A 27324-nucleotide genomic window follows, 5' to 3' on the forward strand; every position below is an offset into this window, starting at 1 on the left:
GTTCAGTAAAATGCGCAAGTTAGTGAATTAGCGTAGTTACGTCCCTTCGCCATAGCGCAACTTTGCCTGGCGTAAGGGTGCCAGCGCCCGTTAGTAAATCAGCGAAGTAACGAAATGACGTCACGCTGGTGAATTTGCACTAGCGTTGGCCGCTTCGCGCTTTAGTAAAAGTGCCCCGAACTTGTTGCTTGAGGTGGGGATACAACCAAACAAACGAGCACGCACTCCTGGAGCCAGCCGATAAAGTAAAAACAACGTTTATTCCATATTAATAAAAGTTACACGTCCTAATGCGTTTCGTATCCACGATACGTAATCATGGGCACTATGCCTATAGCCTATGATTACATATCGGTGGATAAGAAACGCATTAGGACGTTGTTATTGTTATTGGAATAAACTTTGTTTTTACTTTATCTGCTGGCTCCAAAATTGTCATAAAACAAGAACATATTAGTGAGTCAATAGGGTAATGGAAACATTATTTTTATACAGTCAAATTGGGAAGCATTTACTGTACTTTCACTTTCCCTTAGCACTTCATGTCACTGCCCTTTTCACCTTCTCCTCCTTCCTTTCCATCTAATTGTGTAGCCAGTGCATGGTTTGAGCATCGGGTGCCCCATTCTGGCACATAAACAAGATCTTAGCATGATGAAAAGCTTGCCTTAATAACAGTGTCCACAAAATGGCATTTGCCTGCTTGCTATGATTATAAATTCTAAGACTAAAATATTGAAATAATTTATATAGTGTAAGAGATGTTTATTTTGCTTGACTAACATCATAACATAGGATTTGGAATTATTTTTTAGGGAGACAGGTTCCCTTTAACAAGATTTAAAAATGTAGGTATGTTCTTTTACACTTGAATAAATCATTCCAGAGCAGAAAAGATCTTCTTCAATCTGACATGATCTTTACTGTAAGAAAATAACCCCAACAGTATGTATTCAAGCATACACAGTCACACAGAGACATAAGCTGGAAACAAATGACAAAAATGTGAACACATTGTTTTATTCTATATGTTATATATACATTTAAAGCAATTGAGTGTTTATGTTTTTTCACTGCTCCTGTTAACAGGAAAAGTTAGTAAAGGCTAACAAATCTCCTGGTAATGTTACACATTGTTTCTAGCTGAAAAACGATATCACAATTTCTTGGAATCTTGCTATATTGGAAACTATGAATGCTTCTTAGCCCAAGAGAGTTTGCATGCATAATAATCAATACATTTCACATACACTGTAATTAAGAAGGGAAATATGAACGTGGCCAATTTTGGGTAGCATGTAGGTCTAAATCAACATACATAATTAAATTGTTGTGTAGATGGTTCTTTACTTGATGGAAAAACAAAATCTAAAAAAAATATAAGCACATCTTACTGATGCAATTTAAAGAGGAGACCTGAGAGCAGGATAGATATTGTCCATGGCTCAATTCATTTTTCTGTAATGGATAGGATTTCCAAATCAAAATCATTTAGTGTAAAGTGAACCACCATGGGGATTCTATGGAGTGGTAATGAAGATATTGCTTGAGGACAGAAATTTCCCTTCTAGCAGTGTTTTAATTGGTCAAAAAAGTATAAGACAAAAAAAGCTTATTGTCAAATATAAAATAATTATTTTAAAAAGACAGTTAAAAAAAGTATGTACACAGCAAGGAACACTAAAGGGCTCATATATTCACATTTATGTTTTGCTTTAATTCCCCGTTATTCCTCTGACCCTGTTCTTTTGAAATCTTGACAGGTGTTTGTTGGCAAGTTTTTTATTTTTTGAACAAACATGATCACTGCAAAAGACTGCAAACTGAGGCAAAAGGAGAGGAGTTAAAATGTTTAAAACTGATCCCTCAATGATAAACTATTCACATTCTGCCATCAGTGCAGCAATTGAATAACTTAAGATGTTTTTAATGTATAATACTGGATGTACACCTAATGCACTTGAACTTCCAAAGATACAGTAGCATGCGTTTTTTTTTTCCATTGGCTCAGTCATTTTCTGACTATAATAATTTCTGACATGAAAGTGCCAAAAACAATATTATTCAACTGAGGTACAGAAGAGTAATGAAAATGTTAAAACAAAGGAAAAAGCAGCAAAATATTGTAATGGGATCATGATTTTAAATATATTCTTATATTCTTAGACCACTGGGTCTGCTTTCTCTTACACCACTGTTGTACCTTAAACAGACAATTCATTGAAGCCAAAAAATATTAGCTTTCGCTATTTTTTTGCATATTACCAGATACTTTCTAATAATGTCGATTTTAAAACTGTTCACTGATCCCTAGAGATTACATATATTGTTTTAGATGAGATGAGATTTTGTATCCATCAGATACAGTAACTCTGATAGAATTTTAATCCATGCTTAAAAAAAAGAGTTCACCTAATTTTTAGAGGTTCAATCTGTTTCTGTTTCAATATCAGCCTCCCATCCCCTGCATTGAAAATTATTTTTAAAAATGTTTGTTCACACTAAAAATGTGTTGAAATATTCTTTATACCATCAAAATGGAACTCTTTCTTGGCACATTCCATATAAATATGGACCTGGCACGTCTCTGATCTCCTGCAGAAACGATTGTAGTTATGTTGAGTCATGTCACAAGGGTTAAATGTAAAACACACAAAAACAAGTTTACTCCCAGTTGAAAGTAGGTAAATATATAATATATAATTGACTTTAATTTAGAAACTAAGGGGCAAATTCACTAAGATGCGAAGTTGCGCCAGGCGCAACTTCGCCGCACTTCGCCAGGCGTAGTTTCGCCAGCGCTTTGCAAATTCACTAAAATCCGAAGTTGCGCACAGGGGTAGCGTAAGGTTGCGGAGTTGCGCTAGCGTTGTATCGCTATATAAAGCGAAGTTGCGCTAGCGAAGGCTAATTTGCATACGGCGCGAAATTCAAATTTCAATGGAGGAACACGTATTTGCACTACAAATGCCTAGAAAACCTTCAAATCTGCAAATAAAAATTTTATTTTGCCCTACACATGTGCCCACTGTCTAGGTAAGTTGCCATGAGTCAGGAAATGTAGGGGGGAGGAAGGGGAGCCCCAAAAATTTTTCGATCTTTTTCAGCCTATCAGCCATCATGTAGAAAACACGCCAGCGTTTTTTGGGACTTAGAAAAAATTTTGACTTTTTTTTAAACAATCCCTATCTACTCTATTGCGCTTCGCCAGGTCTGAGGTGGCGAAGGAAGTCTAGCGTAAAAGGTAGCGTTCGCTACACTGCGCAAGTTAGTGAATTTGCGTAGTTTCGTCGCTAGCGAAGATTCGCCTGGCGTAAGGTTGCGAAATAACACTAGCGAAACTACGCCAGCGTTCGTTAGTGAATTTGCGCAGTAGCGAAAATGCACAACGCTAGCGAATTAACGCTAGCGTTCGGCGCTTCACGCGTTAGTGAATTTGCCCCTAAGCCTTGCAACACTAGTAGAGAAAAGCTCCACCAAGCCACAAGGTCTATTACTGGCTTGTGGAAAAGCAAAAAAAAAATCTCATGCAGACATAAGAGCATTATTCAACCTTCAGTGATAAATAAAGATAAACAATATGTATATCATTCAGCATTAAACCTAATTGCAGATGTTAATATCCAGCATTTGTATAGCCTTAAAAGTAGTTAATATGCATCATACATGCTGCAAAAGATATCTGTGCCTTAAGTGGTCCACTAAATATTGTCGCCTAATAGAAATAAGCTTTGAGCTTTAACTTCTATTACTGCAATCTTGTGTGTTTGGTTTAATTTGTGTATTACTATTTTTAAAAGCTTGATCCAATGTAAGTGTTTTCTGTATCATATTACTATATTTTTTACTCAAATGTAGATTTCTGTATGAAACCTTGTAATACTATGTTTTGCTATGATATTATATTTTTCTATATAACCTTGCCTTGGAAGCTGCTTCATACAACATTACACAGTAGCATCGTTTTAGTTACAGCTATGGGACCAATTCTGTTGAATGCTAAGAATCTAGTGTTATTTATATAATAGGGCCAGACAAATTGCCTCAAGGCTAAGCAAATTAAGAAGTTACTTTGGTCCCCAGCACCCCAGATGGATCCAAGGATGGCAAACAGGCATTTATGTTCAACAGCCTTCTAGCAGACCAGATCTGACCTTGTGTTGAATGGTTCCTCACTACAGGGTCAGGAGCATACAGGGGAATACTATGCACAGTAGCCTCTCAGTTCTGCTTGCACCCTCTAAACTGTCATCTCTACTTAGAGCCTGGGACAATCCAGTCAACCATACATACAATGTGCTGCTTTAAAACCCTCCAGCATGAATACTGTTTATGTGCCCATGCCTAGCATTATTGCTACCGGCATTACTACAGAGGAGGCACCTGCCTCCAACTAGAGACTTATTTTTAACATGGAGGGGGGGGGTGGTTGGTCATTAAATGAAAAGAAATACAATGCTTACATGAATGTCTTGTGTACCTGCATCTCCGCCATTTTACAATACCTTTACAATGCCATATTTAGAGCAACTTGAATGAGCACTTTTGGGCAGGCTAAAGTTGTGTAACCTCTGTAGGAGTGCACATTCCCAGTCCAACAGGAACAGCTACTTCAAATTTCTCTTATTGGCTGCATTTATTGTTATTACTATGTATTATTTCTAAGAATTTTTCCCATCAGTAGGTTTTCCTACTCTCTTCCATCACACTTCCTGTCCACTATATCGGAGAAGCACTGCATTTTCACCTCTAGGGCACTGTTAATATTTGTACTGCTAGAATATTACATGTTCAGTATTAACTCCGGCAGGATACTACTGGCACTAGGATTTAGTGGACCCTGCATTTTTTGTAAAACTCTTTGAATTACAATGAACACAGCACTTGCACTGCTGGGGCACTTTAGTGACTAGCTAACACTGTAGACAATGCATCTATTCTGTGTGGACACAATGGGCTCTGCATTTATATCATCTGGACTCAGTAATACTGTACAGTTTCTCAGAATGATGATTTAAGTCAATTGCAGTTATCAGTTTCATCATAGAGTAGGAATAGTATTCTGTTGGGAGTTAACTCAGTGCATCAATGATTTTTTTGTGGTACATCTATTGTGCTCTTTAACTGGTCAAATATTATGCACAAATATCACTGCACTTTATATACTTCGTGTTTGTGTAACATTATGCACAAAGCTCATTGGCCTGCGTGGACGTATATGTTAAACATGTTGGGCCAATATAACATTACCAATAAGGCAATATATACAAATGGCTATAGCTTTAATTAAGAAAGTCTAAAAAGTTTGTCCACCACCACATTTTTTTTTATAGGCAGCACACTCCACACAAGTATATTAAAAACAATTAAATATCATTGTTTTTGTTTTTGGTTGTTCTCTTCTCTCTCTTTTTGGTAATCTACTGGTACAGAGTAGATAAAATACATGATATACCTCAACAAATTAAGTATAACCTTTCTACTTCTGTATGTTGGCTTTTTTTCTATAATTGATATTCTAAATCCCTAAATAAAGGAAAATGTTTTAAAAAAAACAATTAAATATAAAAAAATCAGGATTGCTTTACCATCAGCGTGGGTTTAAAGGGGTGATTCACCTAAGTTAATGTTTTGTATGTTATACAATGGTCGATTCTAAGCAACTTTTTAATTGGTCTTCATTATTTTTTTTAATTATTTGCCTTTTTCTTCAAAATCTTTCCAGTTTTCAAATGGGGGTCACGTATTCCATCTAAAAACAAATGCTCTGTAAGGCTACAAATGTATTGTTATTGCTACATTTTATTACTCATCTTTCTATTCAGTCCCTCTCCTATTCATATTCCAGTCTCTTATTTAAACCAATGCATGATTGCTAGGTTAATTTGGACCTGTCTTTTTTTTTTCATTTTTCAATGAAAGCATGAATAAGAATAAACCACCATATTGACATAAGACAATATTAACTATCAAGATCTTATTACACACGTCATACATGTCAATGGGTATAGATTGAGTTCAAATAGTATTAATCAATGCCAGAACATAATACATAAAATAATACATCTAGTAAAACTAGTAGGATCAATAAGGCAATATGAACTCTTAAAGTGTATAAACAGAAAAGAAAAAACAAAGAAAAGAAAACAAATATAACCAAACAAAGCAATGTCATGACATCCAAACTTAATTTCAAGGTTAATAGTTAAATCTCAAACGAGAGATATTATTATTTTTGTTCAATAAATCAAAGTATGGTAACCACTTTATCATATCATCTCTTCTATATTTTACCATACTGAATCTAAATTTGATACTCTCAATTGAGCACACTTACATCAAAAAGTCTGAATTCTTGGGTGGAAGAGGATTAATTCAATATTTGTATAGACCTTGTCATTGCCACATATAGTATTTGGAGGAATTTAATCGGCTTAGTTTTTTTCTTTTGTTCTAGAATATTTAAAAGATATCAATAGGATGATAAGCATATTAATGGATTAAGCTTCAATGAGATGTTTAGAGAGAAAGAAATCATCCTTTCAGTTTATAGCCATAAAGAACTAATCAAGGGACAAGACCATAGAAAAGGAAAAGTATCAGGATTAAGACAATTACATTTGTGGCAAACATTATTAATGTGAACAGCATATAAAAGTGTTATACACCAAATGTATGAGGCTAAAATGCTGTTCCATCCAAATTTCGTTGTCAATTAAACTATTATAAACCCTCAGAGATTAAATCAGCAGATCAGGAGAAATAGAAGTGTTAAGAAATAGAGACCATTTTGCACTGGTTTTGTCAAGCAAGAGTTTAGGGTCATTGTCAAGAATCCACAAAAATCTATTTTTTGGGTTAAAAAACCTCAAATTTTTCAAGTTTTTTTTTAAAAAAAACAAAAACTTAATTTCAAGATGTATAGTTCTCTGACCCTGGAAATAACTTGAATCTGAAAATACACCATCTACTGTAAAACCTGTTGAGGTCATGTAGGAGTCAATGGCAGAGGTCCCTTAAACCATTGGAAGATGTTAATACCTTCATGATGTTCAAGTTTTTTTCAGAGGGTTTTGCCCAAAAGCTCAATCAATTTGAGCAATCTTTGTTTTTTAGCCGAAACTCGGTCAATTCTTTCAGGTTGTTAACCCCGCACTCGCAAGTTTTTTCCATTCAAGTTTTTTTTAAATAAGTAATCATTCCAGTTGTGAGTTCATTTGTGGTATAAAAGAAAACTCTTAAGTACCACCTTTGATAAATAACCCTCCAAATATCCTTAGGCCAGGTATATTAAGGCCTCCATAATGTTTTCATTGTTTTAGCTTACTTAGAAAAATGTTTGGTTTCTTTTCCTTTCCATAGAAAGTGGTTTAAAGCCGAATCTTATTCTTTCACATCATGTTTTATCAGTAACGGCAGCTGTAGGAGATGGTAAATTAGCCTAGGAAAGAAAATCATCTTATAGAAAACCACTCTCCCTATCAGATTTAACAGAAGATTTATCCATTTGGAGCAAATTGGCCCTGTCTTATTAATAGATGGAAAGCAAATTATGTATACAGTATAATATCATTTTGTAAGCTTTTATTTTTCTCTACCGTGAGTGAATATCTAGTATGCCTATGCACATTAATAAGAAATAAACATGAACACTAAGGGGGTTATTTATTAAGCTTCGAATACCCGAAATCCAAAAAATGTTGCCTTAAAAAAAATCAGAATTTTTCGGGATTTATTAAAGTCTGATGGAATGAAAACTCCGAATCCAACGCTCCGGTATCTAAAAGCTCTCGAGGTCCTGTATAAGTCAATGGGGAAGGTCCCATTCACTAAAGCGCGAAGTGGCTAATGCTAGCGCAAATTCGACAGCGTGACGTCATTTCGTTACTTCGCCAATTTACTAACGGGTGCTGGCGTAAATTTGCAAGCGAAGTGGACCTACTCTAGCGCTACTTCGCAATCTTACGCCAGGCGAAGTTGCGCTATGGCGAATGGGACGTAACTACGCTAATTCACTAATTTGCGCATTTTACTGAATGTTACCTCTTGCTCCAGACTTGCCTTCGCCACCTCAGAGCAGGCGAAGTGCAATAGAGTAGATAGGGATTGCTTCAAAAAAAAGTTTAAATGTTTTCTAAGTCCCTAAAAACGCTGGCGTCTTTTCCTTTTTTAAGGGTGATAGGCTGAAAAAGATCGTACATTTTTTTGGGGGTACCCTCTTTCCCCCCTACATTTCCTAACATATGGCACCTAAACTATACAGTGGGCACATGTATAGGGCAAAATAACAACTCTATTTTATTTTATGAAGCTTTCCCAGGCTTGTGTAGTGTAATGTATTTGCTGCTACATATATGTCCATTGGCGCCGTATGCAAATTAGGCATAGCTAGTGTAACTTCGCTTTGCTTGATGAATTAACGCTAGCGCAACTTTGCTACCGTTCGCCTCCCTGAGCGCAACTTCACATTTTAGTGAATTTGCGTAGCGCTGGCGAAACTTCACCTGGCGAAGTGTGGCGGAGTGTGGCGAAGCTGTTGCTGGCGGAACTTCGGATCTTAGTGAATTGGCCCCAGTGTCTGCGCTGATGTCTTTACCAATAGCCGATGATTTCGGTAATTTGGAGCAAAAAACTCAGAAAACTTCGAAAAAATCATAGCTTTTGAGGAAAATTCTGAACAATTCAGATTTTTCAGGGGGAAAGCGCTGAAGTTTTTGGAGTTTGACCGCCCCTATTTTATCGGGCTTTTTTCTTCATAAATAAGGTCCATTTGGGAATTAGGAGTTGCTCGAAGTTGTATATTAGAAATACTGAGATAAATTCAGACCTTGATAAATGACCCCCTAATTGTCCATGGTCTCTTAGTACAGTGGTTCTCACTTTCTTATCATAGTCTACTACTAGATTACAGTTGTGTGTAAATTTTACTCTAAGATACAGATGGAGCAAACTTTATTTGGCATCAAATGGCTGACACAGTACCCAACAATACACTATGGCAGAACATGTCACAGAATAAATGTTAAAAGAAAAAGATGTGCTAATGCTCTGTTTAAATTGAGAATAATGAGACATGGTGAGCCATGAAGCCAGATATAGCTTACTCCTCCTGTTCATTTTGTACTTTGCCTTCATTTTGTACTGTTCATTTTGTACTTTGAAAATTTGTCACAAAAGTAATTGGAAGGGAAAACAAGAAATACATTTTCACCATTCTAGCACAGTAGGAGCCCACATGGGTGGCTGGCGTCACAGTTTGAAATAAACTAAATAGTGTTAAAGTGGAGTTCAGTACAAAACAGAATCTAACAACAATCGATTGTATCTTATAAGTACTCCAGATGCATAATAGGCACATGTTGTTATTCTTTTAATTATAGCAATTGTGATTTTAATGAGATAATGATAGTTATGTTTTAGTGTGTGTCTAGGAGAGTTAGAGTGCTTGTCTGGTACTATTTCAATTGCTGGTTCTTAATTTGTACATAGATACTACTGTACATCCTTTCCCTCTCTGATGTAAATAATACGCTGTGTCCATCAGAGGCAGGTGCATAAATCACAGTGACACCATTTGCAAATCTCTTTTTAATGGCAGAAAATTAATATATAGTTTTCCCAGAATATGTTAGCCCCCAAATATGTATTTTGGGTTATATTACAGTATATCTGTTGTAGAACCCCTTGCTCCTATGTGTTATATGATATCTTAATTGCTGCTTACAAGAACCAGTCTTGTATTCCTCGTTGTAATGCCATACTTAATCTTGTTTGGAAGCAGATTCATTTTCTACATCTGACAAGCCAGTAATAAATTCTGCATTTGCATTGTTTACTGAAACTTCTTACGCTTATTGCTGCAGTAAAACATTTTACTCTGAAATAAAACGAGAATTCACAGGGATTCCTATGGCATCTCTTGTTAATAATGCATTGCATCATATCAGGGACAGGCATTGAATATATGAAGGCATAGGATTTATTTTATATTTATGTCAAAACGTTTCACACCTAGGTTGCAGTTTGTATTATTATTTAAAGTTGTTTGTAAAAAAATTTTAATAAAAATTATTAAAGGAAAACTATACCCCCCAAACGTAGGTCTCTATAAAAATATAATGCATACAACGGCTCATATGTAAAACCCTGCTTCATGTAAATAAACCATTTTCACAATAATATACTTTTCTAGTAGTATGTGCCATTGGGAAATCCTAAATAGAAAATTGCCATTTTAAAAAATAAGGGCCACCTCCTATGATTCACGGTGCAAAGAAAAAATCCAAACAAATTAGGTCACATGAGCCAATTAATGGACAGAGGTCTGTCTTTTGCATACACACTTCTTCCTATTACAGTTAGTGCTGCAGTATTTCAGGGCAGGTGATGGCTAAGGCAGCACAGATAATAATGTAAAATGGAGACACAAAGCAAAAGATGCAAAAGGGCAATATTTACTGATATCTATATTCCAGTTGGTTAAGCATTTTTAATATACCACTTAATAGACAGCCCCGTATTTGTGGTGAGGCGGCCTAGGACGGCAGAAACTCAGGGGCGGCATATCGCCCAGCGCATAGTTATGGGCACTGGACATGCGTGGGAGATTTGAAAATCTCCCACACACCAGTCGCCCTGAGTGCAGGAAGGAGAGGGAGAGTGCGAAGGGGAGGGGGCGGGACGGGAAGTGGAAGGAAGGGGGCGGGGTGTCAAACAGAGCCAGCCTAGGGGCGCCGGGTAAGTAAATCCCGCCTGTTAATAGATATACATATACATATGTTGCTTATTTATTCATTATGGGGCTGATTCACTATGGGTCGAATATCGAGGGTTAATTAACCCTCGATATTCGACTAGGAATTGAAATCCTTCGACTTCGAATATCGAAGTCGAAGGATTTAGCGCAAATTCTGCGATCGTACGATCGAAGGATTATTCCTTCGATCGAACGATTAAATCCTTCGAATCGAACGATTCGAAGGATTTAAATCCAACGATCGAAGGAATATCCTTCGATCAAAAAAACTTAGGCAAGCCTATGGGGACCTTCCCCATAGGCTAACATTGACTTCGGTAGCTTTTATCTGCCGAACTAGGGGGTCGAAGTTTTTTTTAAAGAGACAGTACTTCGACTATCGAATGGTCGAATAGTTGAACGATTTTTACTTCGAATCCTTCGATTCGAAGTCGTAGTCGAAGGTCGAAGTAGCCCATTCGATGGTCGAAGTAGCCCAAAAAATACTTCGAAATTCGAAGTTTTTTTACTTCGAAATTCGAAGTTTTTTTACTTTGAATCCTTCACTCTAATTTAGTGAATCGGCCCCCAAGTATTCATTTTGGGGTAAAGTGTTCCTTTAATAAAAAGGACACGTTACATAACCTCATCATCCTGTCATTTATCCATCTTTCTGCTTATTAGTCTGTCTCCATATATTATTGATGAGCAGGCTATTCAACTTCACAGCTTAAAGGCGATGTTTTACTTTTGCAAAGTAGCAGGCTTTAAATATTCAGAGCTATATAAATATTTACAAACGTATCTAGACTTATCTTACTTTCTTAATAAGAGTAGAAGGCTTCTTATACCTTTTGATCTATTTGTCTCCTTTAAAACAGATAGCAAAGGACATATTTACATGCTATAATGAAATGATATCACAAAACATTAGTGAATTCCCTTTCTGAAAAATAGAAACTAAAAGTGCTAAATAAATGTTTTCAGGAATGAAGGTTTAGCTACATGCCATATATAGTGCACAAAGACTTTCAAACTGTATTATCCATGAAATTATTTATTTTGCGAATAAGGCATGCATTTTTTTATTAGTGTCTGTTACAGATGCACAATATATTTTATGAAAAATTGTGAGGGTGTTTTCTTCTCATTTCAAGGTTCTGTCTTCTTTCAGGTGACAGATGCAAAGCAACAGAATACAGCAAGATGAAGAATACATTACTGGATATACAGAACCAGAAAAATGAGAGAAAAGAAAATGACAGGAACAGTAAAGATAAAATGGGACTAAAAAAACTGTTGGTGGACCAGATGTTTAAATACTTTGACAGCGATAACAATGGACTAGTGGATAGTAATGAATTATCTCAGGTAAATTATTTGTATCATAAATTAACATATTACACAGATGTATTGTTAAGACTTATGTTAAAGTCATGCTTATCGAGATCTAGGATGACAGGCCACTTATGTTCATGAATCATCTCTAATTCTTCACTTGGGGGAAGTGCTGAGGTTTTCAAACCCTCTCTGATCATCCATTTGCAGAGGAAGGTTGATGGGTCAGACTCTTGCTGGGGAAGTCAGTATTGCTAAATTAAGTTCCTGCATCATTATGTGAAATATAAGTATGCAACCTGTAATCCAGAATGCTCAGAACCTTGGATTTTCCGGATAAGGAAAATGCATAAAATTTTAACCTGAAATAAACCCAATTGGATTGTTTTGCCTCAAGTAAGGATTACATTCAAATGAAAACAAATTCTCAGTTTTTTCAAACCTATTTTGTAGAAACCATTTGGGTGACCGGTGTGATTATTTTAGGACTGATGCATCAGGCGGCATAGTAATACAAACAGTATTAGGTTTATTCAGTTTTCAGAAACACTCTGTTTCCCTACTCAATAATGCAAGTTCTTCCTATATGTCTGATACCCATTCAGAGATTCCAAGAAATTATTTTTTTTCTTGGGAAATTAAGGGGAAGATTTATCAAGGGTCGAAGTGAAAATTAAAATTTTTGAATTGGAATTTTAGATTTTTTTTTTATGGCCAAAACTGTGAAATTAGACTAGGGAATTGTTAAAATTCGATTTGAGTTTTTTTAAAAAAATTCTAATTATATTTTTGGAATTTATCATACACTGGCCCTTTAAGCACTCGAATTCGACTATCTGTCACCTTAAACCTGCCAAATTGCTGTTTTAGCCTATGGGGGACGTCCTGGTATCAATTTGGAGTTGTTTGCTAGCTTCCTGAAAATCAAGTTTTTTTGGAGAAATTCAATTTGAGTTTGCGGGTCGATCCTATTCACCTTAATACAATGTGATTTTATTAATAAATTGCAGTTGTCCAAATTTCGAGTTCATGGAAGTTTCCCATGAAATTTAAATTCGACGCTTTATAAATCTGCCCCTAAGTGTTGATGGCAACAGTTAACAGATATATTCTTACTGGAGTGTGAGATGATTTTCATATTTTGTATTATAGTCTTCTCACCAGCAGCCCAGCCAAAGCAGTTCATGCTGCAATATTTGCATAGTTTTAGTTTGTCATTACTGCTTGCTTGGAATTGGTATTGTGCACATGCTTCAGTTTATCTCAGTCATCACAGAATCTCAGAAGTAGTGGAATAATACCAATAGGGAGGAATGAAATATAAGAGACAAATTGTATCCACAAATTGAGATAAAGGGGCATATTCATTAAAGGGTGAAAGCAGAGATTAACACCAAAAATTAATAACAAGTTTAGGAAATCAAAATTGGAATCAAATTAGTGAACATTCTCTTCACTTTAAAAAATCACATCTTTTTGCCAAGTGACATTTCTCTAGTGAATCTTTGCCAATTTACTAAGAGCACAAGAATTAACTTTTGCCAAGAAAAAATTCTCTAAGTACAGGCTGGCGAACTGCCATTATAAAGATAGAGCAACATTTTTGTATCTCATTATTTACATATTTTTTATCTTCTCCATGCCCCTTGCTAATTTTCCACATACTGTAGGTCTTTTCTTTATGATGAAAATTCTCTGGGGAAATTTCCTTATTATAATTGTATGGGGAAAATACATTTGTGAATTTTCACAGAGAAGTTAAGTTCTTTCACAGAAGCTTGCTTATGATTTTTAAAAAAGATCTGAAGTGTGTTGTGAAAATACAACTGACGAATTAAGAAAACTTTTGGTGAAGTTAGATGAGGAGAAATTTAAATATGCCCCTGAGTGTAGCAAATCACCAAGCCAGAGTAGACATACAATGACCCAATATTTCCAGTATATGTATAGTGACATGAAGTGCTAGTTTAAACTTTAGGCCCTCACAAAGTAACAGCGTAACGTAATAAAGAAATTTGGCCAGATCTAGTAACCCATAACAGATGTTTACTAGTTGCTTATTGGTTGCTATAAATTACTTAAACTGTAACAAATTTTGTTCCTTTTAGTACATTTTTCCCCAAGGTGCATGTACATAACTGTGACGTTAAATGTGTAAGATATTTACTTGAGCAGCAAAACTCAATCATTTCAATATATAATCTGTTGAAGAATCCATTACTGATTTATTTGAGCTGCAATATACATTTATGAATTAAAGGCAATTATAAGATAATAAAGCATTCTAGCATGTCCTCTAATTAACCCCCTGGAGATACATAAAGTTAAAGTAGAAAAAAAATCATCTAATTGGACAAGAACTATAAATTTAAAAATCAATCATTTAATTCTAAAATAATTAACTGTCTAGTCTTTAAAGGGATCCTGTCATGGGAAAACATGTTTGTTTCAAAACGCATCAGTAGTGCTACTCCAGCAGAATTCTGCACTGAAATCCATTTCTCAAAAGAGCTAACAGATTTTTTAATATTCAATTTTGAAATCTGACATGGGGCTAGACATTTTGTCAATTTCCCAGCTGCCCCATGTCATGTAAATTGTGCCTGCACATTAGGATAGAAATGCTTTCTGGCAGGCTGCTGTTTTCCCTTCTCAATGTAATTTGTCTCAATGGGACATGGGATTTTACTATTGAGTGTTGTTCTTAGATCTACCAGGCAGCTGTTATCTTGTGTTAGGGAGCTGCTATTTGGTTACCTTCCCATTGTTCTTTTGTTTGGCTGCTGGGGGGGGGGGAAAGGGAGGGGGTGATATCACTCCAACTTGCAGTACAGCAGTAAAGAGTGATTGGAGTTTTTCAGAGCACAAGTCACGTGACTTAGGGCAGCTGGAAAATTGACAATATGTCTAGCCCCATGTCAGATTTCAAAATTGAATATAAAAAAATCTGTTTGGTCTTTTGAGAAATGGATTTAAGCGCAGAATTTTGCTGGAGCAGCACTATTAACTGATTCATTTTGAAAAAAATGTTTTTTTCCCATGACATTATCCCTTTAATGTAAAGTGCTGCGTAACTTACAACAGAAGCTGTTTTTTGTGTACTTCGACTAGGGAATAGTCCAAATTCGATTTGAATTTGAAAAAAATTAGAAAATTCGAATATCGAAATTTATCATGTACGGTCTCTTTAAAAATTCAACTTCGACCATTCACCATCTAAAACCTGCCACATTGCTGTTTTAGCCTATAGGGGGACCTCCTAGAACAAATTTGGAGTCAATTGGTGGAAAAGTTTTTTTGGGGAAAAACTTTGAAATTTAAATTTTTTAAAAAGCTCAAATTGAATTTGAATAACTTCCTAGTCACATTTTACAGTTTTGACTATAAAAAACTTGAAAATTCAAATTTCGAATTCAAATTTTCAATTTGAATAACTCCCTAGTCACATTTTACAGTTTTGACCATAAAAAAAATAAATAATGTCTATATTTACTGGGGCAGAGGGGAAAAATTATTCCAAAACAACCAGCCTAGGTGCTGGAATTCCTTACCTGGAAACTCATTATCCAGAAAGCTCTGAATTACAGGAAGGCTGTCTCTCATAGACTCCATTTTATCGAAATAATTAAAATTTTTAAAAATGATTTCCTTTTACTCTGTAATATTTAAACAGTACCTTGTACTTTATCCACACTAAGAAATAATTAATTTATATTGGAAACAAAACCAGACTATTGGGTTTATTAAATTTTAATGATTTTCTAGTAGACTTACTGTACAGAAAGATCTGTTGTCCAGAAAGCCCCAGGTCCCAAGCATTCTGGATTACAGGTCCCATGCCTGTATAAGCAGCAATATAACTAACCAAAGCATAGCACACAGTTTAACTAAACAACAAGAAGGAGGACCTTCCCCATAGGCTAACATTGATGCTCGGTAGGTTTTAGGTGGCAAAGTAGGTTGTCAAAGTTTTTTTTAAAGAGACAGTACTTCGACTATCGAATGGTCGAATAGTCAAACGATTTTTAGTTTGACTAATTCGATTCTAAGTCAAAGTCGTAGTCGAAGGTCGAAGTAGCCAATTCGATGGTCAAAGTAGCCAAAAAAACACTTTGAAATTCGAAGTATTTTTTATTCTATTCCTTCACTCGAGCTAAGTAAATGTGCCCCTATATATATAGTTGAACTCATTTCTGCCTTCTGTTTCGAGTGCTGCTGCGTCTATTGAGGCATGGGATCTACTACCACCGCCTTTTTCACTAAAGTTCTTACAAATAGGCATCTTTTGTTTGTACAGGGGCTTATTTATCATTCTGTGTAAAAAAACCAGCAACCAATACACTTAGGCATCACAGTGTAAAAAATGGTGTACTTATAAAGCTGTGTATTGATTTTCAGTGATTGCGTACCTCTGTGAAAAATCTGGATTTAAATAACAGAAAATGGAAAATGCATTATGTTTCTTCCCTTTTCTTTTTGCTGGAACTTGCTTGCTGTTAAAATCTTTCCCATTGACATTAATGGATTGTGAAAGGTCTAAAGGGGTATATAATTTTGTTGTCAGAGCTGGCATTCAGGCAGTGGTATAATAAAACCGCACCTTGATAAATTTTACACAGCGTTGTACACCATTTCTATTTGGTGTTCATTGTTTAGGCCCCTAAGCATTCTTCAAATTTAATAAACATCTGCTGTTTATGAAATGTATTAATTTTACATTTTAATCCAAACATTTTAATCCAAACAGTATATTTCAAAAATAACATTTCTTAAAGATCATGCCCATAAGTAAATGGAAATGTTTCTGCTCTTATTTAGTCTACAGTTACATAGTTAAATCAGGTTGAAAAAAGACAAAGTCCATCAAGTTCAACCCTTCCAAATGAAAATCCAGCATCCATACACACACCCCTCCCTACTTTCACATAAATTATATATACACATATACTAGCTATAGAATTTAGTATCACAATAGCCATTGTTATTATGTCTGTCCAAGAAATCATCCAAGCCATTCTTAAAGGCATTAACTGAATCAGCCATCACAACATCACCCGGCAGTGCATTCCACAACATCACTGTCCTGACTGCAAAGAACCCCCTACGTTGCTTCAAATGAAAGTTCTTTTCTTCTAGTCTAAAGGGGTGGCCTCTGGTACGGTGATCCTTTTTATGGGTAAAAAAGTCCCCTGCTATTTGTCTATAATGTCCTCTAATGTACTTGTTAGGTGTAATCATGTTCCCTCGCAAGCACCTTTTTTCCAGAGAAAACAACCCCAACCTTGACAGTCTCCCCTCATAATTTATGTCTTCCATCCCCCTAACCAGTTTAGTTGCACATCCCTGCACTCTCTCCAGCTCATTTATATCCCTCTTAAGGACTGGAGTCCAAAACTGCACTGCATACTCCAGATGAGGCCTCACCAGGGATCTATAAAGAGGCATAATTATGTTTTCATCCCTTGAGTTAATGCCCTTTTTTATGCAAGACAGAACTTTATTTGCTTTAGTAGCCACATAATGACACTGCCCAGAATTAGACAACGTGTTATCTACAAAGACCCCTAGATCCTTCTCATTTAAGGAAACTCCCATTACACTGCCATTTAGGGGCATATTTATCAAGGGTCGAATTTCGAATTGAACAAACTTCGAAATTCGAATTCTAAAAGACCAAAATAAATTAAGTAGAAGGTTTTTTTTGGTTGAATAGGTCCGTATTCAGCAGAATTCAAATCATACGAATCAAAGGAACATCGCATTCGATTCAAAGTTTCCCCCAAAAAAACTTAGATTTTGCCACCATTTGACTTCAAATAGGTTCTAGAAGGTCCCCCATAGGCTAAAACAGCAATTCGGCAGGTTTTAGAAGGCGAATGGTCAAAGTTGAATTTTTAAACAGACAGTACATAATAAATTTCAATATTTGAATTTTCTAATTTTTTTCAAATTCGAATCGAATTTGGACTATTCTCTAGTCGAAGTACACAAAAAAACTCGAAATTCTGATTTTTTTCTATCGAAAATTCATCTTGACCTTAGATAAATCTGCCCTTAATTGTATAACTTGCATTTATATTATTTTTGCCAAAATGCATTTACGTATCAACATTGAACCTCATTTTCCAGTTTGCTGCCCAGTTTCCCAACTTAGACAAATCACTCTGCAAAGTGGCAGCATCCTGCATGGAACCTATATGGAAACAGTACTTTCTTTGTAGTCTATCTTTTAGCCAGTTATCTATCCAGGTACAAATACTATGTTCCAGGCCAACATTCCTTAATTTAACCAGTAACCTTCTGTGTGGCACTGTTTCAAATGCTTTAGCAAAGTCTAAGTAAATCACATCCACTGCCATCACAAAATCAAGGTCCCTACTTACCTTCTCATAAAAAGAAAGTTAGTCTGGCAAGATCTATTATGCATAAAACTATGCTGGCACCTACTCATAATACATACATTAGGATTTGCTATAAAGTCCAGTATCATATCCTTTATTAACCCTTTGAAAAGCTTGCCTACCACTGACGTCAGACTAACTGGTCTATAGTTTTGAGGCTGAGAACGGGATCCGTTTTTAAAGAGCGGTACCAAATTATCCATTCACCAGTCTTTCTGCACTATGCCAGACCTCAAAGAAACCTGAAAAATTAACTAAAGAGGTTTGGCAATCACAGCGCTAAGCTCGCTAAGTAACCTGGGATGAATACCATCTGGCCCTGGACCTTTGTTAATCTTAACATGTTCTAGTCTCTTTTGAATTTCCTCATGTATGAACCATGCATCATTAGTTGTATTACTAGAATTGGGACTATCAAGAAGGAATCCTTCATTAACTGGTTCCTCATTTGTGTAGACAGACGAAAAATATGTGTTCAGAATCTGTGCTTTTTTACATCAACCAGCTGACCCCCCTCTGTTATTAAAGGTCCCACCCCTTCCTGCTTCATTTTTTTACTATTAACATATTTAAAAAATAATTTTGGATTCTTTTTACTGCTTGCTGCAATATCCTTTTCCATATCAATTTTAGCTTGCCTTATAGCTTTTTTGCATGATGTATTGATCTCCTTATACCTTATAAATGATTCAGCTGTCTAACTTGAAAGCCATAAAAACACGCCTTTTCTAAGGATTTCAATTCAAGGGTCGAATTTCTAAGTTTTTATAACTTCAAAATTCGACCCTTAGTAAATCTTATCTAAATGTTGATTTCTTTTTTAAAGCTAGATGTTCATGAGTTTTATTCAAATGGAATTTTATCTATGGTTCACTGATACTTATTTCCAAAGTGGCTACAGAAAAATGTCCTTACACATAGGACATTAAGGGCTGGACTGTTCATGATGAGATTTTGTAGAGAATGCAATCTTATTTGCATGAATAGAAGAATCACAGATAATAATCTGAACAAATCTTTTTGTGCCTATGCATGAATATGACAGAAAAGTGTCAGAAGCAAGTTTCAATGAACTAGCAATGGCATAGCAACTCTACTTGTACATTGTATTGTATCAAAACAAAAACCCACAAAAGCACCATGGAAGCAAGGCTAATTATGAATATACAGTGCAGTCACAAATAAGGCCATACTGTCTGTCTTAAAGGAAAACTATACCCCCAAAATGAATACTTTAGCAACAGATAGCTTATATCAAATTGAATGACATATTAAAGAATCTTACCAAAATGGAATATATATTTACATAAATATTGCCCTTTTACATCTCTTGCCTTGAACCACCATTTCGTGACTCTATCTGTGCTGCCTCAGAGATCACCTGACCAGAAATACTACAACACTAACTGTAACAGGAAGAAGTGAGGAAGCAAAAGGCAGAACTCTGTCTGTTAATTGGCTCATGTGACCTTACATGTGGTTTGTATGTGTGCACAGTGAATCATACGATCTCAGGGGGCGGCCCTTATTTTTTAAAATGGCAATTTTCTATTTATGATTACCCAATGGCACATACTACTAAAAAAGTATATTATTATGATAATGGTTCATTTACATGAAGCAGGGTTTTACACATGAGCTGTTTTACTCAGTATCTTTTAATAGAGACCTACATTGTTTGGGCGGTATAGTTTTCCTTTAATGGCCTATTTCACTTGCCCAAAGTAAAATGAGCAATGTTGTTTTTTAATTATTTATATTTTTTTTTTTGGGTCATCTGGCTTGGAATGTTAGATTAGGGGGCCCATTTACTTAGCTTGAATGAAGGAATAGAGGAAAAATAGTTCGAATTTCAAATTTCGAATATTTCTACTTCGACCATCGAATGGGCTACTTCGACCTTCAACTACGACCTTTGATTTCGAATCGAACGATTCGAACTTAAAATCGTTCGACTATTCAACCATTCGACCATTCGATAGTCGAAGTACTGTCTCTTTAAAAAATTCTTCGACCCCCTAGTTCGCCACCTATAACCTACCGAGGCCAATGTTAGCCTATGGGGAAGGTCCCCATAGGCTTCCTAACAATTTTCTGATCAAAGGAATATCCTTCAATCTATGGATTAAAATCCTTTGAATTGTTTGATTCGAAGGATTTAATCGTAGGAATAGCGGTAAATTCGATATTCGAAGTCGAAGGATTTTACTTTGACGGTCGAATATCGAGGGTTAATTCAACCCTAGGTAAATTTGCCCCTAGAAGTCAGAATAGAATATGATAAAAAGGGCATGAACAGGATCCTAAGCAATTCTAATATATAAATAGAGTAAAGCCTATTGTGTTGCTGTGGTCAGTAACCCAGTCATTGAGAAGCAGAATAATGGGAAAATGTAATCAAATATGGAATAAACTGTTTGTGTTCAACCAGGTGATCCGTAAATACTACCTGCTAACTAGTTGCTATACAAGTCTAGAACTATAGCAAACTTGCACCTTTTATTACATTACCCCCAAGAAGGCTAATCATTTGAAATTAAGAAATTAAGGCCGACTGAAAAGATGCTTAGGATAGGTCCATTTATCACATACTAGAACATTTATCAAAGTGTCAAAGTGTTAGTTATTAGGATTAAATTCTGATTGCAAGGAATCTGGATACAAAATCAAGGTTGCTTATAATACACAATGAATGGTTTTTACATAATGAGATTTTTTCCATGTGCTAGTAAAAAAATGATTGCTTACACTACTATAGTAAGTGCAAGCAATTGTATGTTATTTCTATAATTATACCTATAGCTGATTTATAAAATCAATATTTTATTCTTGTTTTATTCTTAGGTAGTAAAACAGGATGGGCTTTCCAAAGTACTGCATGACTGTTCACTGTTTGACCTAATTAAGTATGATGATTACAATGGTGATAAACATCTTGGTCTAGATGAATTCTACAGAGCATTTCGTAAGTATGAGTACATAATCACCCTGATGTAATTTAATATATATAATGAGAAGATTGTTCATTAAAGATATTGCTGCAAATAGGTTTTATTATAAACCTATATCGTAACACTTTGGCTCGGGGAGGCACATTTATCAAGGGTCGAATTTCGAATTTATGTTGTTTTTTAACTACCCTAAACTCCAATAAATTCAAAATTCGACTAGTTGAAATCTATTGATAAAATAAAATTTGTTAAACTCGAACGAATTTAAACCACCCGAAAACTTGAGTCAAATTCGATTCGACCTATAAAAAGTCTATAAGAATTTAAAAAACTGGCAGGTGCTATAAACATCACCAAATTCATCCCTGGACCTCTCCCATTGACTTATATAGTAATTTAACTGGCTTTAGGTGGCGGATAGTTGAATTTGAGTTCTGAAAGTGCCAGAGTATGATAAATCTCCAAATTTCGAATTTAAATCAAAACTCAAATCGAGTTTGGATAATTCACAATTTAAATTTGAGAGTTTTGACCAAATTTTTTTTTTTTGAAAATTCGAATTCTAATTTTCACTTCGACCCTTAATAAATCTGCCCCCTAATCTTCAGAATTATTTAATGTCTTTTATCTTTCATAAAGTTATTACATTAGTATTGATCATTCAGCTGATATTGGACTCACACAAATGTATATGGTTTTCTAATTGCAAATATATGAAAATATCACCAAAGCATTTGATAACTTTCTCTCTTGCTGTATATGGATAATAATAAAAAGTATGTCAGCAATGCTCAATCATATGGTACAGTACAGAAAAACAAAAGAAGAAATACAAAAATATTACAAGATACAGTATTAGGGATGCACTGAATCCACTATTTTGGATTCGGCCGAACCCCCAAATCCTTCACGAAAGATTCAGACGAATACCAAACCGAATCCTAATTTGCATATGCAAATTAGGGGTGGAAAAGGGAAAATAATTTTGCTTCCTTGCTTTGTGACAAAAAGTCAAGCGATTTCCCTCCCCGTCCCTAATTTGCATATGCGAATTCGAATCCTGCTGAAAAGGCAGAATCCTGGATTCGTTGCATCCCTATACAGTATAAGGACAAGCATTATTAAACTTGCCCTCTGCTTTATATACATAATACATTTTCAGTACCTTAATATTTCACAATAGATTCCACTTGTCATGTGTCAGGTCAAGGGGAGTGAATTGATAAAACCAGTTGTATTTAAAAAAAGATGTTAAATAGCAGCTAACGTGTGACTCTTTTGTATAGTGTTTCAGTCAAATTGATATACATTTGGATTGGCAACAAACTGATGCATAAACACAAGCTTTTCAATAAAAAAGAGAGTTTGATTTTCATCCCTGACCTTTTATTGATTCATCCTTCGCCCACTAACTTTGATAAAGCAATGTTTTTGGAAATCTGTTACTGGTGCTATGATAAAAACATGAAGTCAGTAAAAAATGAGTATGAGCAAATATGATATTTGCCATTGAATAACCCATTATTTTTTGATAAACTGTATTGTCCTGTTTTTCGAATTTCGAATACATGTGAGTTTTTTAAAACTCTCCCAAACTCCCATGAATTTGAAATTCGCCTAAATGAAATTTATTGATAAAATCAAATTTTTTCAACTCTGACAAATTTAAACGATCCAACTCGGTTTGAGTTTTTTTGCCGAAAAATACAATGTCTGGAAGGCTGCAAATATCTCCAAATTGATCCCTGGATCTCTCCCATTGACTTAAACAGAAATTTGGCAGGTGGCAAATAGTCCAATTCGAATTCTTAAAGGGCCAGAGTATGATAAATCTTGAAAATCAAATTCGATTTTTTTTTCAAAAAAAACTCTAATAGAGCTTGGATGACTCCCTAGTCAAATTTGACTGTTTTAACCATAAAAAAATTCAAACTTTCAATTCAACCCTTGAAGACCCTAGAAATTGTGTTAAAAAGTGAGTTGGCCATGACAACCCAAAGACTTTAGAAGAGATGTTTGAGAGGCATAGAGTAATGACTGACTTGCATTGAAGGGGATTTCTTTTTATTTAGGGAGTACTGTACCACTGAGTTGTAATGAGGGGATCATAGAAACATAGAATATGCAGATGCAAAGCAATACGTTTAAGCAATAAAAGATGAAATGGGCAGAAATAACTTTCCTCTAATGGCTTATGAGGACAAGTAGTTATAATGCAAAACAACCACAGAGTGTGAGTAATAATTTATGAAGCAGGAATAGAAACATGTTCATGTTAAGACATAATATTGGTAGCAAATGTTAATAAAAATTGACAGAGATTAACTGAGAGATTCCATTTAAAACTCACTGACTGAAAAGATAAGCATGACTCATAATAAGGAGTCTATGGGAATATAGGAAGATTAATAATAGAAAGATACAGAAAGTGGACTATGAAGGCTTCAAAAGTAATTATTTAGTTTATGTGAAACAAAGGGCAGGAACAAAAGCTGGAATGGGAGAATAAGTTAGACATACAGTAGCATAGATAGGCTGATTATGGCTTGGCCTAAATTATGCAGGGTAAGTTGGGTGTATACTATGTTGCCATTTCTTTTTCTGTTTTATTTTTTTATCTAATATTTAGTTATAATTATGTGATGGATATTTCCCCAGCTTGCTTTTCCTGGTTGTTGGTTGAATGGCTTACCTTAAAGGCATCCTGTCATCGGAAAACATGTTTGTTTCAAAACGCATTGGTAGTGCTACTACAGTGAAATTCTGCACTGAAATCCATTTCTCAAAAGAGCAAACAGATTTTTTTATATTCAATTTTGAAATCTGACATGGGGCTAGACATTTTGTTAATTTCCCAGCTGCCCCATGTCATGTGACTTGTGCCTGCACTTTAGGAGAGAAATGCTTTCTGGCAGGCTGCTGTTTTTCCTTCTCAATGTAACTGAATGTGTCTCAGTGGGACATGGGTTTTTACTATTGAGTGTTGTTCTTAGATCTACCAGGCAGCTGTTATCTTGTGTTAGGGACCTGTTATCTGGTTACCTTCTTTTGTTTGGCTGCTGGGGGGAAAAGGGAGGGGGTGATATCACTCCAACTTGCAGTACAGCAGTAAAGAGTGATTGGAGTTTTTCAGAGCACAAGTCACATGACTTGGGGCAGCTGGGAAATTGACAATATCTCTAGCCCCATGTCAGATTTCAAAATTGAATATAAAAAAATCTGTTTGCTCTTTTGAGAAATGGATTTCAGTGCAGAATTCTGCTAGAGCAGCACTATTGACTGATTCATTTTGTATCCAGATACAATGATCACACCAAGCACATTTTAATGCAGTACCAGTGAATTCCTTTCTCATTCTGGATTGTTATTGTACAGAATGCTATGAAGTTTTGTTTCTATCCACCCAGGAAAAAGGGAAAATCTGATTGGCCAATGACCCTTCTTTGTAAGTGTCCAGAGTGGTGCCCTGCTTGCTGGTGCCTCTTTAAATACTGTATATCAGCACACATGGGTGCAATGTCAAGTCTGTGTACCATGTGATGATGTGTTGGTGCATGATGTCATCATGCGTTGTTTAGCAAAATGAAAAATAGTAGGATGCCAAAAGTCTGGGTTCAAATGAGCATAAGTCTTAGTAAATTCCTAAAAAAGTTTTATTTTGATATTCTGTTTTGGTTCCTTACCTTCGTGCTTTTACTATTCTAAACTCTGCCTGCCCTGACCTTCACCTGAAATTTGACTAAGAGACTCTTAATCCTATTGGATAGCACATAGTTGACTTGCTCAGATTCCCTGAATTGGTCCTGACTACAACCTCCTATTAGGCCATGTGGCCTTGACAGTCCGGGCCATTAATATTAAAACATTTCCTTTCTTAATTATCATAAAAATTATACAATTTGTGCATGGGATGCGACCTCTGGTAATCTCAATGAATTGCAGGTTCATACATATTAATATCTAGAAAAAGCGAGAGAAAAAAATTTAACTTCTGTCATTGATTTACTGTAATTCTAGACATACATTGTAAACACAATCGGGGGAATGTAATAAAAATCGCTAACAGAAAAACTATTCGCAATGCGAAAAGTTATGCCTTTGCGCGAACAAATTTTGCTTTGTGCGAATTTAATATAGCTTTTGCGAGCCCGGGAAACTGTTTAGCGACCACTTCCGACAGTGAAAGACCGTTTGCGAATTTTATCGTTTGCGCCAATGCGCAGTCAATGTAATAAAACTTCTTACTGAAAAAGTTGTTATGTTTGCTCCAAAAGATTACGACACCTTCAAGCACTTCTTATGAGTGCACAATTAAAATTCGCAATGCGCAATTAAAATTCGCAATGCAATAACAGTTTAAGGAACAATATTACATTGCGAGATGTGGATTTTTAGTCTTATTGGTGCGAATTGTTTTGCTGTTTGCGACTTTTATTACATTCCCCTGAATGTCTTCTTTTGACCTATAGTAACTACTGTACATGGTATGTTATCTATTACTTAGAAATTAATCAAGATCATAGTAGTTTAAATTGTAGCCCAGTTTAAAATACAGATATATTTATTAAATTCAAGCTTTTGCTTTAATACGGTTTCTCTTAATTAAAGAAAAAACTTTTCTAGCCATTTCTAGCTGTCTACATAAGAGGAAAAGTTAGACAGTCTACCTAACAAAATTAACAAAAATAAAACAATTAGAATGATACAAAAAAGGCTAAATAGCACATTTCTGCATGCTAATGTATTACAATTTATCACATACGGTCTTGCCTTGGATAATACAGATCATTTTATTAACATGCAGCACTTATTCCTGTTGAATGAACAAGAATATTGTCAAAATAATTGCTGTATAAATATTTTAGCAGTTATATATGGCTACAGTGCTAGAATGATTATTCCAGTTTGTATATAGAAATATATGGAGTTTAACATACTTATTTGGCAAATATAGTTAATTAACTGTAAAATTATGTTTAGCAAAAATGTAAAACTGAGGTTATTTCTTTTGTAAATGCAGATGTGTAAATACTCCCAGGTTCCTGGCATTGAAGGAATGCAATAGTAAACAGAAATTAATGCAAAATTATGAGCAAAGAAAAAAGCATTTGGCAATGTAAAATAATACCTGGGGCACTCACAAAAATGTGTGTGACTCAGGGCCCTCATATCCAATTCATTGCAAGCAAATGATATCAATATGGCTAGACATCACAATATTCAGGCTTGTTTGACAGTTGTTATGAAGCCTTCCTACATATACACAAGCATATTGTGATGCAAATTCTTGTAATGTTGCAGTTTACTTTGCTATAGATAACCCTAGAAAGATTACAGATTTTACATCTTAATAAGTATCCAATTCTGCTGTCATGGTAATAAGTACTGAGCTCTTTAAGCCTTTGTGTTACAAGTAATATGATTCAGATACATCAAGTAAGGATTATGGAGTCGTCTTCTTTGTAATAATTGTAAGGTTGTCATTTTCATTAAAATAAAGAGAAACACTAATCTGCTATAGAGAGAGGATTATAACAGCTTCTTTTAACACATTTTACCAGTTTTATTAACAATTTTATTTGTGTCTTAGAATTGCTTTTGTAGAGATACAGCACCGATACACTTTCCTAAAATGTATTTTTACTTTTTTATCTTAGTAAAAATATTGGGTGAAATCTTTACAATGAATGTTGCTCTAACAATAATTTTTATAGCACCAAATCAGTATTCAGCTGCACAAACCCTTTGATAACTAAAGTACAGTGGTTCCTGGTCTCCTTGACATACGGCAACATCCCAGAAAACATGCAAAACAGGAAATAGAAACCACATGCACCAAAGATTTTGGCTGGGGAGCTTACTCCATTTATTATGCAGGTAAAGGTGGCCATAGACACAC

General features: G+C 35.2%; 1 protein-coding gene across 2 annotated transcripts in view; it reads left to right on the forward strand.

Moving 5' to 3' along the window:
• The window catches only part of fstl5.L (follistati like 5 L homeolog), a 286103-nt gene that overhangs the window by 141631 nt on the left and 117148 nt on the right, over positions 1 to 27324 (forward strand). For both annotated transcript variants that reach the window (XM_041589323.1, XM_041589325.1), the window contains exons 5-6: positions 11910 to 12106; positions 21319 to 21439. In XM_041589323.1, coding sequence (XP_041445257.1) covers positions 11910 to 12106; positions 21319 to 21439 — 318 coding nt within the window. The remainder of the gene's footprint in view (positions 1 to 11909; positions 12107 to 21318; positions 21440 to 27324) is intronic.

This window comes from Xenopus laevis, chromosome 1L (genome assembly GCF_017654675.1).
Source record: "Xenopus laevis strain J_2021 chromosome 1L, Xenopus_laevis_v10.1, whole genome shotgun sequence".
Taxonomy (NCBI): Eukaryota; Metazoa; Chordata; class Amphibia; order Anura; family Pipidae; genus Xenopus; species Xenopus laevis.